The 14,913-nt window shown below is 34.2% G+C and overlaps 1 protein-coding gene across 2 annotated transcripts; it reads left to right on the top strand.

Moving 5' to 3' along the window:
- On the top strand, window positions 1-5,065 carry LOC116137842 (putative pentatricopeptide repeat-containing protein At3g08820). Of its 2 annotated transcripts, none has more exons than XM_031423544.1 (4): window positions 1-140; window positions 1,810-2,108; window positions 2,640-2,740; window positions 2,841-5,065. In XM_031423544.1, the coding sequence occupies exons 3-4, from the start codon at window positions 2,717-2,719 to the stop codon at window positions 4,908-4,910; spliced, it is 2,094 nt and encodes a 697-aa protein (XP_031279404.1). In that variant the 5' UTR covers window positions 1-140; window positions 1,810-2,108; window positions 2,640-2,716; the 3' UTR covers window positions 4,911-5,065. The 2 variants fall into 2 exon arrangements, with proteins under 2 accessions (XP_031279404.1, XP_031279403.1); XM_031423543.1 differs by having other exon boundaries at window positions 2,623-2,740.
- The last annotated feature ends 9,848 nt before the right edge of the window (window positions 5,066-14,913 follow it).

The raw sequence follows: 14,913 nt of genomic DNA, 5'->3' as shown, positions 1-14,913 counted from the left end.
CGGCCGCTCAACTCAAAAAGCCTTCACGCCGGTTCCGAGCCGCGGTCTCCTGGTCGTCAAGCAAACGCACTCACCCACTGTGCAGCGCCTCTCTTCGCCACTGCCGGAATTGGAAAAGGAAAAAAAAAAAAAAAAGAACGGTAAATTTCTCAACTTAAAATCTTTTGAAATTTTAATTTTATATGGGTTTGTAAGTATATGCTATTTCTTCAATATTTGGGACTGAAGGCTATAACTCTTGGAACTTTGCATCTTTTTTAAATTTGAATGTTGGGAATGTTGTGTGTGTGAGGATGTTATTTTATTTATTTATTTGATTATCTAAGACCAAATAATTTATTGGTTTACAAGTTAACTTGGGAGTGAATTGTTGAATCTGATGGTGGAATTTCAGTAGTAGATACTCCAGATGAATTATACTGATTTTTTTGTATTTATGTTTCCCGCTTGGGAGCATAACCAAAGATTAATGGAAGTTAATATAACGGAAGCAACCAAAAATAAAGCAAATCCCTCAGATCAAGCAGAGAAAGTGGAAACAGATTCTTAGCCTAAAATCAAGGGTGTGAAAGCAATCAAATATTGCATTTATTTCTCTGCAACAGCTAGCATTTATTCTAGGATTCTTACTTAGAATAGCATTTGAAAATTTGTATTTATTCTGTGATATACGACTGTAATTGCTGTGTGTAAAATTCTGAAAGTTTAGCAGTAATACAATTTTGAGAATTCTCAAACATCATCAGTTAATATTGATTTAAGTAAAGATTTTAACAGCGAACTTTGAAAGGAAGCTATAGTTCGATGATTAAGCATTGTCCATAGACTCATTGAATTGATAAATACTCGTTCAGTCTAGAGTCGTAGTACACCCGTAGTTTTAGATTCTAGGAAATATTTCTTTTAAAATTTGGGAATAAAATTAGAAGAGAAAAAGTTAAATTAAAGGGGTGAAGAGAGGAATTAAAACATATTTCTTTTGGACATTGTTCTTTCGCTCTTGATAATTTATTTTCCATGACTGCCAAACTTGCTTTGGTTTCTTATTTATTTTGGCTGAGTTAGTTGTGCTATTTTAATGGAGATTTTCTTGAGAACCTATGTGTTATATTAGTTTTGGACATTGACATAGAGCCATGCTCTTTTATGTCAGTACTTTGTTAACTTTAGGGATATTATTTGCGCTTAGTATTATTTTAGAAGTTTTCTTGTTAAGGATATTGTTTGTTGATTTGGGTTCCTTTTTGGCTTTTGTCTTGCCTCTATAAGTAGACCTTAATATAATTCTTTTGGAAGTTGGGATTGAATTGAAATACAGAAACCGTATTATGAGTATTCACGCTCTCCTTCTTTTAGGTTTTGTTCACTCTTACTTTATGGTTAAATCATTTTGTTCTTTTGTTTACAAGATGGTTTTCACTCATTCTATAATACCCCAGGCACTATGGACCATTCCGTATAAACAATTTCCAAACGTATGCATCGGATATGATAAACCACTCCATTATTATTTTCTCTTCATATTGTTCATTGTGAACTCAAATTATGTAATTGGTGTTAGTATTGCTGGAGAGAGTTGCTATTTTGTGGGAGGAAAACATATAGTTGGTAGGAATTTAGTTGTGAATGTGACCGCTAATATTGTTATAGCTGTATCTGGAACTAAATTTACATGGAATGGGATATGATATTCTGGACTGGATTTTCTTTTTCGGGTCTCAAAGTTTTTGATTTATTATTAGCCTATATTAAACCTGATAATTTTAACTTCAGCAACGCCCAAAAAATTTGACCAAATTTCATATACAGGTATCCAGTGGATCCCAAGCCCATGGTAACCAGAACAATTGAGGAACATGGTGCTCAGACCTTGCAGTCCCAGTTTCTGTAGGTTTACATTTTGCCACACGTGCTTCTCTACTAGTCATCACCATTACACTCCATGTGTTTCCCACAGAAACAAGCTACACTTCTCTAGTACACCAGGGAAAATTACCTTCAAAGAAATTGAGAAAGAGAAAAAGAACGACTGTATAGATACACAAATATCAAATGAGTACCACCATGTCACGGTTGATCCATTCAAGACCATCAGTATCTGGACTCTAGTAAGTAATCTTTATCATTTATTATTTCTCTAAATTATAGTTCAAAATTTCACTGGTATTTTATTTAGTTATATATGACTATTTTATTTTAATTTTTTGTTTTGAAATTTGTGTCTGTGTTTGATTCTCAAAGAAGAAAGATGGAGGGGACATGAAATTTGGATTCTCAATAACTATTAGTAGGCAAAACTTATGTTAGATGTTTGATTTTTTTGTTACTATCTTATATGTACTACTGATTCGCAGTTTCTGTGAAATTCCTTTAGTCAAAGTAAGAAATGATTTAGATTTAGTAGCTCATGGGATGGTTTTTTCGTCAGTTGTAGTCAATGCACTCCTAGGTGTCTGTAGCCTTACTTTCTGTAATTCATTACTTTTATTTTTCATGTTTTAGCTTGAATGTTGGATGTGGCTTTTGTTAGTTATGATAAAAGGATTGCATTTATCAATAAATCTCTTTGTTTAATATAAATTGTCTTATCATTTTTCCTTTCTCAAATTTCTGTTGAAACAGTGCAATGGCTGCATCAGGGAATGAAAGATATCTTTTGGTAGATTGTAACAAGTATGATGAACCCCTTAAAGTTGAGGAAGCAGAGACAATAGATATGCCCCCACCTCCAACAGAGAAGGTATGTTGTACTGAGGATTATAGTTTGATTTTGAATTTGCTTAGTTCCTAACATAGGACAAATGTTATGTTTATATGAATGAAATATTGGTGGGAAACAGGTCGTGACCATCTTCACGAACGCATCTTGTCCATCATTTTCAACAGTTCTGAAGATCAAGAAATGTCTCCTACAAGGCGTAAACTCGCTGAAACAACTCAAGCAGGCTCATGCTCTCCTTCTCCACTTCAATCTCAATGAAAACAACTATCTACTTAATATGATATTACGCTCTAGCTTACATTTTGGTGACATAGACTACAGTTCCCTCATTTTTAAACAAACCAAAGAACCCAACATATTTTTATGGAATACTATGATCCGAGGTTTTGTTTCTAATGAATGCTTCCAACAAGCCATTGAGTTTTACAATTACATGCGCATGGACAGATTCTTTCCCAATAACTTCACGTTCCCTTTTGTTTTGAAGGCATGTGCGAGACAACTGGATTTCCAATTAGGTGTTAAGATACATACACTCATTGTAAAAGCTGGTTTTGATTATGATGTGTTTGTTAAAACCAGTTTGCTCAGTTTTTATGCAAAATGCGGCTATATGGAAAATGCACTTAAAGTATTTGATGATATTCCAGACAAAAATGCTGTTTCTTGGACTGCAGTTATTAGTGGGTATATCAGTGATGGGAAGTTTAGGGAGGCTATTGACATGTTTAGCAGGTTGTTGGAGATGGGTGTGAGACCTGATGGTTTTAGCCTTGTTAAGGTTTTGTATGCTTGCAGTAAATTAGGGGATTTGAATAGTGGAGAGTGGATTGATAGATACATAAAGAAAGATGGCATGGGAAGGAATATCTTTGTGGCTACGGCTTTGGTGGACTTGTATGTTAAGTGTGGAAACATGGAGAAAGCATGCTGTGTCTTTGACGAGATGCCTGAGAAGGATATTGTTTCTTGGACTACTATGATTCAAGGTTATGCATCAAATGGGCTGCCAAAAGAAGCTTTAGATCTGTTCTTTAAAATGCAGAGAGAAAATCTGAAACCTGATCGATATGTTATGGTTGGAGTTCTCTCTGCTTGTGCTAGATTAGGGGCGCTAGAATTGGGTGAGTGGGCTAGCAATTTGATGGACAGAAATGAGCTTCTTTCTAATCCTGTGCTGGGTACTGCATTGATTGATATGTACACAAAATGTGGGAGCATGGCTCAAGCATGGGAAGTATTTAGGGGGATGAAGGATAAGGATCGAGTGGTTTGGAATGCTGTCATATCTGGGTTTGCGATGAATGGACATGTAAAAGCTGCATTAGGGATATTTGGCCAAGTTGAGAAATGTGGGATTCAACCTGATGAGAATACTTTTGTCGGTTTACTTTGTGCATGTACTCATGCTGGTCTTGTTGATGAGGGTCGCAAGTTCTTCAATAGCATGAGTACTGTCTATTGCGTGTCTCCTACAATTGAGCATTATGGATGTATGGTGGATCTTCTTGGTCGTTCAGATCTTTTAGATGAAGCTCATCAGTTGATCAAAAGCATGCCAATGGAGCCCAACGTTATTGTTTGGGGAGCCTTGCTGGGTGGATGCAGGTTGCATAAAAATACTGTCTTGGCTGAACATGTACTAAAACAATTGATTGCATTAGAACCATGGAACTCTGGAAATTACGTTCTCTTATCAAACATATATTCCGCTAATCGAAAATGGGATGATGCAGCGAAAATCAGGTCAACTATGAACAAAAGAGGAATACAAAAGATACCAGGTTGCAGTTGGATTGAAGTAGACGGGGTTGTTCACGAATTCCATGTAGGTGACAAGTTACATCCATTGTCAGAGAAGATATATGCAAAACTTGATGAGTTAGCTAAAAAAATGAAGGCCGCTGGGTTTGTTCCTACAACTGATTATGTACTATTCGATATAGACGAGGAAGAAAAGGAGCATTTCCTTGGATGTCACAGTGAGAAACTAGCCCTTGCATTCGGTCTTGTTAGTACTGCACCAAAAGAAGCGATTCGAATAGTGAAAAACCTTCGAATATGTGGCGATTGCCATGAGGCGATAAAACTCATTTCAAAGATTACAGGTAGAGATGTAGTAGTTAGAGATAATAATCGATTTCATTGTTTTAGCGATGGTTCTTGTTCATGTAAAGATTTTTGGTGAAATAATCTCATATTTTTCCAAAGAAGCATGTCATTTGTTACATTGAATGCATGTCTTTACTTGCAAACTGGATATACTGGCTGAGTTGTTTTGTATTATTAAAGTTGGATTACATTTTTACCCACAAAATAAAGAAAGAAATAAAAGCAGCAGGGTTGAGTTGTTTTGTGTTATTAAAGTTGTATAATTAAAACACAACTCAAGACTTATGGTCCGTGTAGTTGGACATGTTTAAATAAAGCTGAAGGGAGCAAGGTTTGTTTGGTTTATTCAAATAGAGCTAATAAAGTAGAGTTTATTGCCAGTTTATGGCTTTGTGGTTTATGGCATTTTCTTGATTAGTTTGTGAAGAGTCTGCATGCTCTTTTACGTCGGTTTGTGGCTTTGTGGGTTTCATCCATGTGTTTTTTGATTGAGAGTTATCAGTCTTTCTCTTAGGATATGTCCTCGTATTTGTACATTTTTTTGTCTCTTTTATAAAATTCTTACCTTTCCAAAAAAAAAAAAAATAGAGTTTATTGAAAATAGAGTTCTTACCAAGAAGGTTTTGATTGTTTGATTTGATAAATGAAACTAAATTTTTTAGTTTTGAATTATTAAATTTAAAATAAAATGATGTAAAATGTTTTTGCTTTGCAAAATTTTAAATAAGCTTAAAAAAGAGCAAAATTTGAGCTGTTCTTGATAGATAAATAAAAAGAAACCTAAAATCTCATTTTAGATGCAACTGAACAACATTTAAAGAAAGATTGAGGTGTACGAATGAATGAAGCCCTCCAATTACTTTTGGAATCTCTCGATCAAAATTATTATTTGAGAAATCAATGGCAATGAAAGCGGTGATACTTTTCATTGTCACTGTAATGGAATCTTGATATATTGCAAATTCCTTTCAACTTCACTAACATCCTTCACGGCATTAAGATTTTCGAAATACCAGGCTGGCAATGAACCACAAAATTTGTTGTTTGAGAGGTCAAATACTTTTAACTTAGGAAAACAATGCTTCGTCTTTGAGCAACCCCATACAAAGCCATAAAATTGATTTGAATGAAGGACAAAAACTTGCAACTCAGGAAGACTTTCTAGCCAACATGAGAAGGTATCTTTTACCTTGTTGTTAGTGGTTACCAACATCTAGAACTGGAAGCATAATCTATTGTTGTCGAAGTTTAGGGTCCTCAATAGACTGCCCTTAATAAATGTTGCAGGAATGGTGCCATAAAGTCTATGTTTTTTTGCAAATCCAACACATGAAGATTGCTAAAGCTTCCCATGCAAGTTGGAATTTTACCACTCAAACTATTATTAGAAAGATCTAGAATTAGCATGGCACTCATGTTGTAGATCATATAAGGTATCTCCCCAGTCAATTTGTTGTTTGACAACAATAACGTTATCAAGAAAGGTGGTGGAATTGGAAGTGATCCTTAGAGCTTGTTTGAATTAAGGTCTAGAATATCAAGATTCTTCAGGGGAAGCTGCTCTATGCTGGTCAGGTTGTTGTGGGAAATATTTAGAAATGACAACGTATCATTTCCAATGCTCCACATCTAATTAAGTATTTAACCACTGATTTTATTGTAAAAAAGATCTAGTTGTTGTAATCAATTTACAGTTCTTAAGATACTTGGGAATTCTATCGAGTTGCAACCTGATAACTTCAACGACCAAAGTTGTGGAAAAGAAGAGTTGGTTTTGAATGCAGTGTTAATAGATAGACTATTATGAGAAAGATCAAGTTGTGGTACGTTCTGATTTTTCATCACATACCAAACCAAACACTATTTTAAAGTTTTTCCCATCCATGTTGTGCTTCTTTGGTTATGTCCAATTAGAGTAATACTACACTCACAATCTTTTTATACAAATTTTCTCTCACAAACTTACGTGGCAAAAAGTAAAAGTTTATTTTAAATTTAAAATTACCTAATCATCTTTTGCCACATAAGTTTGTAAGAAAAAGTTTGTATAAAAAGGTTGTAGGTGTAGGATTATTGGTCAAATTAACATATTAAAATTCAAAGTAACACTACACTCACTAACCTTCTCTTACTAACACCACATGTCAGTTCACAATTCATCAATTTACATGGGGTCCGTCTGTCTAATAATGGATCCTACCTAACCAAACCAATCACAAACTCTCACATGAGATTAATGAGAGGGGTTACTGAGAGGGATTAGGGAGGTTAGTATTATTGTAAAATTCATTAAATAAATACATTCTTTTTGCTTTTTAGAGCATAATCTCAATAAGCTATTTACAGTAATACTACACTCACAAACACTTCTCACTAACTTTTTCTCATAAACGCGACATGTCAGCTCATGATTGGTCAGCTCATAATGGGTCATGTCTATCCAAATACGAGCTGTCAAATCAACGTTTATGAGAAAAGTTTGTGAAAAGTGTTTGTAAGCTTATCTTTATTCTTATATTTATGAAAATGAATTAGTTGAGAGGGATGGTGCAAGCTTTTATCAGGTGCTTTTATGTGTAATTAACTACAAGTGAAATAGCCAATAGAACTTTCATAAATTCCCAATTTAATTAGATTAATTGGGCTCACAATCAGGCCCATGAAGCCCAATTTTTTTAAGGATGAGCCCAATTCATTCTGACTTTAAATTTTAAAATCAACCTTTTAAAGAAACAAGTCCAAGTTATGTTAATTTAAATTTCTAATTCAAATACTTTTTTTACTGAATTGAATTGAGAAAAGTGATGGGAGTTACTCTTAATGCTAATTAGATAACCTTTATATTATTGAATTGTATAATTATTAATAATCGTTTGCTTATATTGGCAAACATAGTTCAATATTGGCTATAATTATCTTTTTTTCATATTTTTAAGTAAAAAACATTTAACGGAATCTCTTCAAAATATTCTATAAAATCGTTTGAAAATACCCAATAATAGTTTCCCTTTACTATAAGTTGACTTAATAAAGTTAAAATTTGTGTAATTTATAATTGTTATCACCTAAGATCACTTTTTTCAAAAGTAAACTCAACCAAACTTAGAAGAACAGCTAAGTTACAATATGTTTATCAAAACCAAACAAGAGTTTACTTAAGTAAGATTGTTTCACAAAGGCTAATTTACACCATCAAATATATTTTATCTCCCCTATGGGGGCTCACATTTACTCATCCAAACTGTCTACATTTTTTTATGCATTGTTGACCTCGGTGACTAGATCATCTTATGGTGATGTTAACCGTGCTCACGGCAATGTCGATTGCGTCAATTTCTGGCAAAGTTACCAATTTTTAGTATTTTATTATTTTTGTTTATTATAAGATTAAGGGTATTATGAATTTGAGCAAACCACATGTCCCTACCCAAGGCTTAGCAAAATGACAAGTTTTCACCCTTAGTTTCATAAGTTTCTGATTCTCATATTTAAATTAGTCGAAAATTGTTTAATGTAACAGTTAAAAAATAAAATAGTCATTCTAAATCTCAAATCTCATTCGACCGGAATAGCATCCAGTTTGGTGCAATTCCAACACCTAAACCACCACCAGATCCAAATGAAAACACCCTAGATTCAAAAACTAAAACAAATCGAGAATCCAACAACACACAACTCAAATTAAGCTAAGATCCAAACTTTCTGCACAAAAACTAGAAACGAAAATCGAAAAAACTAGGAAGACGAGTTGTGAAACAACTAAAGGGGCGGTAGACTGCATTTGGCAAGCTATCATACGCCAGCGTGATGGGGGGTGTTGGTGATGCTAAGGTTGGTGAGGAGTGGGATTTTGGCTACCGAAATCGGGCTTGAAAAGGTAGAAACCTAGCGACAGCTAGCAATTGATGGGAGCAATCAGGTGGAAATCATGGGGGTTTTGGTGTAGGAAGGACAAGGATGCTAGTGCTTGTGTCGATGGAGGCTAACGATGCCGGAATCAGGGAAATTGGCTTAAAATAAATAAATAAATAAAGATGGGAGGAGGAGGGGAAGATGAAGAAGAAGAAGATGTGAGGGCATTTTGGTAATAGCATCATTTGCATCTATGTCAGAACCCAATAGTCACTAACAGTATTAATTTAAGAGTGAGAATCTGGAATATAAGAAACTATGGGTGAGAACTACCATTTGGCTAAACCTTGGGGGGAACATGTTATTTGCTCTTTTAATTTTTTCAATTTAAGTGTACTGCAACTAACTAAATCTGTGGTGTTACTGATGGTGTCAAAGTGCAAAAATAGTTCTATAGACTTTCTATGGTGCCAAATAGTGTTGTTCTTTGAGTCTCACTAAAGTTCTTTCGAAGCCCCCATTTTTTTAAAATTCATTAAATAAAGCTTTATTCTAAACACACTCTTATCTTCCATCTATCCTTATCCTTCTCATCTTTAATGGTATTCTAAATATTACTGGTTGTTATTATAAAGAAAACATTGTCTCAAATCGAAACAAAAATTTGTTAATGGATGGAAAGAGATTGCAATATTATTAATCAATCAACTCGCATTTAATTAATAACAAAAAATATGAAATAATTTGATTGTTTTTTATATTTGAAAATTCTAACATGTTGGAAATATTAATAAATAATTTATTCTTGAATTTGATTCCTTCAAATTTCCTAGTTAGTAAATTTGCGTATTATTCGCGAACTGTCGTATTTTATCAGCCTAACCGTATTATTCGCGAATTATATGCCTTAACCGTATTATTTGCGAATTATTCCCATATTTTTCTTGTATCCGAATTTTTGTCGAATTTTTACAAACGTATTTTTCACTATTTGCCGTATCATACCCGTAAAATTCCCATACCCTTTTTTGTTATACCCGTATATTTGAAATGCTATATAGATTTTAACCAAATGGCCCATGAAAAGTGCTAAAACTAGGATTGATATTGCCGTATTTTTCAAAACGTATTATTGACAATGTGCCATATTAAACCCGTATATACCTGTACCGTATTTTTTCCATATCCGAATTTTATGATCGAATTTTTACAAACATATTTTTCACCATTTACCCTATCATATCCGTAAAATTCCCGTACCTTTTTTTTGTCGTACCCTTACTAACTAGGCCGTCAATTCCTCATAAAGCTAAGTCACTCAAGGCATGCTAGAACGCATTGTCCTTTAAGGATAGATTTTGCCCCCTCTAGGACAATGTCCTTGTGCAAAACAGGCTAAAAAAGATACAATGACTTGATAGTTCTATAAGGGTGCACTCTAAGTATAGATACCTAGAACGTTATAGAACAAAATCTCTCTAGTAGTTTTAGAAACATGGTTTTCTTATAAAATAACACATTAGAGGATTGTCTCATCCTCTTTTTATAGAATAATGCTGTGGACACTGATTTTTTACACCGAATTTTTGTACCGAAGAATGTGGCATCCAGTGAGACGCGATCACGTTGGAGACAAAACATGTCTTCCGTGAATGAACGACCGTCCAACAGTTATGAACGCATGTCCATATTTGATAGACTACCGTTCATCACGAAGGTTGCTCATCTAGCCTAGCGGATCCATTGTTCATGAGGCAATGCAATGCGGCTGAAAAGTTGTTGTTGCTTGCTGCTTGCGGGCTTGAAAATCTTTCTTTCGCCTTTCCTCCCTGTCTCCATTTTGATTGATTCGCTTCTTCCTTCAAAAAAGCGCTTGGTTTGCCCCTTGTTGTGTTGCATTTCGTGATCCTCCACTTCAGTCCTCTTGCTCAATGCAATGCAATTTCTATTTTTATATTACACTATTACCATGGCTTAATGCTCATCTTGAAATACTCTTTATTGACTAAAGACCATATCAGAGACCAATAAAAACCTGTTATTATTATAAGGAAAATAATACAATTACCGAAAGGAGCACACCGAATTCATGCACCGAATGACGTGACTCAATCCTGACCGTCGATTAATTATTAGTTAATATTAATCGACGGTCAGGATTATGTCACGTCATTCGGTGCATGAATTCGGTGCGCTCTTTTCGATAACTATAGCATTACTCTTATTATAATTATTGAAAATGGACGCCTCTTGGTATCTATACGAGGCAAATAAAAATTTTTATTTGCCAATGGATAGTCATCCATTTTAATTGGATGCTAGTCCATATCATATGAACGGGCATCCACTATTATACTTTTAAAAATTTATGGACAGGTGTCCATTCGAGGTGGACGCCCGTCCATAGGAAATGGACTCCCGTCCATATAATATGGACAGGAGTTCATTGTTATTTTCATACAAGGTTGATGGACGGGAGTCCATTTGAAATGAACGGCTGTCCAACAATCATGGACGCTCATCCATATTTGATGGACGGTCGTTCATTCATAGAAGATGTGTGCTGTCTCTGACGTGGCTGCATTTGACTAAATGTCACTTACGTCAATGTGAAAATTCGGTGCAAATTATCTATGTCCGTAGCATTATTCCTTTTTATATGGGATGTACAAATTTTTTTATATTAAAAAATGTCATAAAACCAAAATAAACTTTAATGAAACTCCCAAATTATTTGATAGGGGTTGTTTGTGGTTCTATGTTTACTAATGTTCCACTTAACCAAGTTTTATATAAAATGGTTTATTTTGGGCCTCTATTTTGACAATTTAGTTGTTAATTGAACAAATCTTTTCGTCTATTTAAAAATATGTAATGGGTTAAATTTCATAAATCACAAAATTAGATCCAATTTTGTGTCTTATAATAATAATAATAATAATAATCGATTTCATTGTTTTAGTGATGGTGCTTGTTCATTTAAAGTTTTTTGGTGAAATAATCTCAAAGAAGCATGCCCTTTGTTACATTGAATGCATGTCTATGTTTTTTTTTTTTTTTTTTTTTTTTTTTTTTGGTAACTGGGGTAGACTTTGGCATTTGAGACTAGATCTAAAAACCCAGCCCAAAAACTCGGTCCTAGCAGGCCTGATCCCAAAACTGGACCAGGCCTAAGGAGGAGGGCTCGGTCCTTCCACTAGGCCCTCCTCCAAGGCCCGGGCCCAAACCCTTTTGGTTTATTTTTTTTAGCCCCTGAATAATTACATAAAACCCTTTATAAATTTTGAAATAGATAGAAATTGTAAGAGTTAAAATGAAATTTAAAAAATTTAAAAAAAAAAAAATTGCATTTAATAACTGTTGGCTGACAGCAATGCTACAGTATAAATATCCCCTAAATTTCTCATTTTTTCCACACCACTCAATCTCTAATTCTTTCAATCGCTCTACTCTCTACTCCAAATCTCTAATCAAATTCTCATTCAATTTATATTTATATTTATAATTTATTCATATTATTATTTGTTTATTTATATTATTCAATTTTTTCTATTTCTCAATATCATCTCTTATTTATATTATTATTTAATTTTTTTATTTTAATTATTTATTATTTTATCATAAATTCATAATGGATTCCCGAAAATGCTGCATTCGAAGGATCATCCCCAAATGAGTTTTACGTTCCATTCACCGAGAAATGAAAGGGTTCGATCCATTTTCACTTTTCCTCCAGAGGCATCAACTGCAATTCAACAACCACATTCGGCCGAGACAAGATGCAACCAAACACAAGCAAGCTACGACTCAACGAGCACAGGCATGGCCCACCCCCCCGACCATCAAAAAGGGTCGTGTCCGATGTATACACTTCACCAAATCAAAATGGCCAAAGACAAATGAGGAGGGGGAAGGATCATGTGGGGTATGTAATTTTTGTGAAACCATTATTTGCGCTGAGAATGAGACTTCGACGATGTGACGACACTTGGAAAAGAAGCACCCCCAAATAATGCAATTGTCCAGTACATCTTCAACTGGATCAAGTAGACAAATTCAAACTCTTAATTTTAATCCACAATCCTCAACTCTCTCAACATGGCAATATAATGCACATGTTGCACGAGAGGAAATAGCAAGATTCATAGTTGTTACGGACTCTCCCATTTGTTTATTTGAAAATCTTTATTTTATTCACATGATTAAAACTGCATTTTGTCCAACATATACCCTTGTTAGTAGAAGTACAAGTAGAAGAGATATACTAAAACTTTATAACAAAATAAATAATAAACTTAAAAACGAATTTCAAAATTTTAGGAATATATATATTGCACTTACATTAGACCTATGGGTTTGTAGATCAAAAACATATTTTTTTACTGTCACAATACATTTTTTAGATCATAGTTGGGGTTTACAACAAAAATTGATGGGTTTAAACCATTATATGAAAAACATAGTGCTAGCACTATTTATTTTACAATTCTTGAAGTTTTGCAAGAATATGTATTAACTGATAGAGTTGTAGCACTAACGTTTGATAATGCAACTGCTAACACCGCAACAATCTCTTTATTTGAAAAGAGATTGGATCCGCGTGGTGAAGGCAATTTTTTTCACCAGAGATGTGCTTGTCATATCATCAATTTGATTATTAAAGCAGGTTTAGATGCTACACATTCGAAGATGAAGAGGGTGCGTGCGACTATCAAATTTATCGTCGGCGGTAGCAATAAAAGATGACAGGAGTATGTCAAATATTGTAGGCAAGAGGACTCACTGGTTCGACCTTTAAAGTTATGTATGGACATGTTTATCTATTGGAACTCCACCTACTTGATGTTGGAAAAAGCTTTGCCAACCGCAAGACAAATTACAGATTTCATCAACTAGAAAACCATCCAAAGGAAGTTGTCAACTATGATGATTGGGCGTTTGTGAACTTTTTTATTCATTTCTTAAAATTTTTTATGATTCCACTAATACATTAAGTGGTATTTATTATCTGGCTACTAATTTAGCGTTAGATATTTTACCGAATTTCTAAAACTTTTGCCAAATATAGATATAATGACATTTAATGGAAATTATTTTAAAGATGGAAGAAAAATATGAGAAATATTGGTTAGATATTCCATTCTTATATGGATTAGGCCTTGTTGTAGATCTTAGGTTTAAATTACACGTAGTTAAATGTATAATTACTGAGATAGGCTAGCATTTAGAACATGCTTATACGTCTTATTTGACTGACTTTAAGCAAAAATTGGAAAGTTTTTTTTCTTTATATCAGAACAGGTACAATGGAAGTGGAAGTGGAACATCCAGGAGAGACGATCAGGACCCTGATGAAGATCTCCATCAAGGATCGAGCATGTGGATGTATATAGAACATGGCAGAAGTAGTAGCTCCAGCTCATACATATATGGACCAAATGAGCTGAATCACTACCTACAAATAGACATGTCCTACATGACGAAGAAGGAGAAACGTGAGATGGATGTGCTTCAATGGTGGAACCAACATCAAAGTCGATTCCCCATTGTAGCCCAAATGGCAAGTGACATTTTATCTATGCCGGTTTCTACAATTGCATCCGAGTCAACATTTTCAACGAGTGACCGAATTGTTGAAGACAGAAGATGTTTTTTAACCGATGAGATGATTGAAGTGATAACATGTTTACGGGATTGGACTCATGCAGAGAGAAGACTATAACAACACCCTGAAGATCCTGAATGTAAGAACAGCATGCATGAAGAGTGGCGAAAATGAAGATTGAAAGCATGAAAGGTTGGATGCATAGGATACAAAAATTTCAAACCAAATGTAAGAAACTTATACCTTCTCCTTTGCTTAAGGTTGATGAAGCCAAGACTCAAAATGATGAGACCTCCACACTTTAACACCACCTTGACAGAGTTAGAGACTTAGAGAGATAGATTTTAGTTTTCTTTTGAGTCAACAAAATGAATAATGAACTAAAATGCAACCATTTGCATTTATATATACTTGGAAAATTTTTGCAATTAGTTGTTTTTCATTTCCATGCCTCAATAAAATCTTATTTCAAAAGGAGCCCACGAATTTGTTATTTTACCCTTTGAATAATCAATATTATTCAAGGGCCCATGTAAACTAAACTAGTTTACATTAACAACCCATAAATTTACCCTTTTACTCTTTAACTATCAAAAAGTTATTTTCGTTCATCTCATTAATC

The sequence above is a fragment of the Pistacia vera genome, unplaced genomic scaffold (genome assembly GCF_008641045.1).
Source record: "Pistacia vera cultivar Batoury unplaced genomic scaffold, PisVer_v2 Contig336, whole genome shotgun sequence".
Taxonomy (NCBI): Eukaryota; Viridiplantae; Streptophyta; class Magnoliopsida; order Sapindales; family Anacardiaceae; genus Pistacia; species Pistacia vera.
This window is presented reverse-complemented; position numbering and strand designations above follow the sequence as displayed.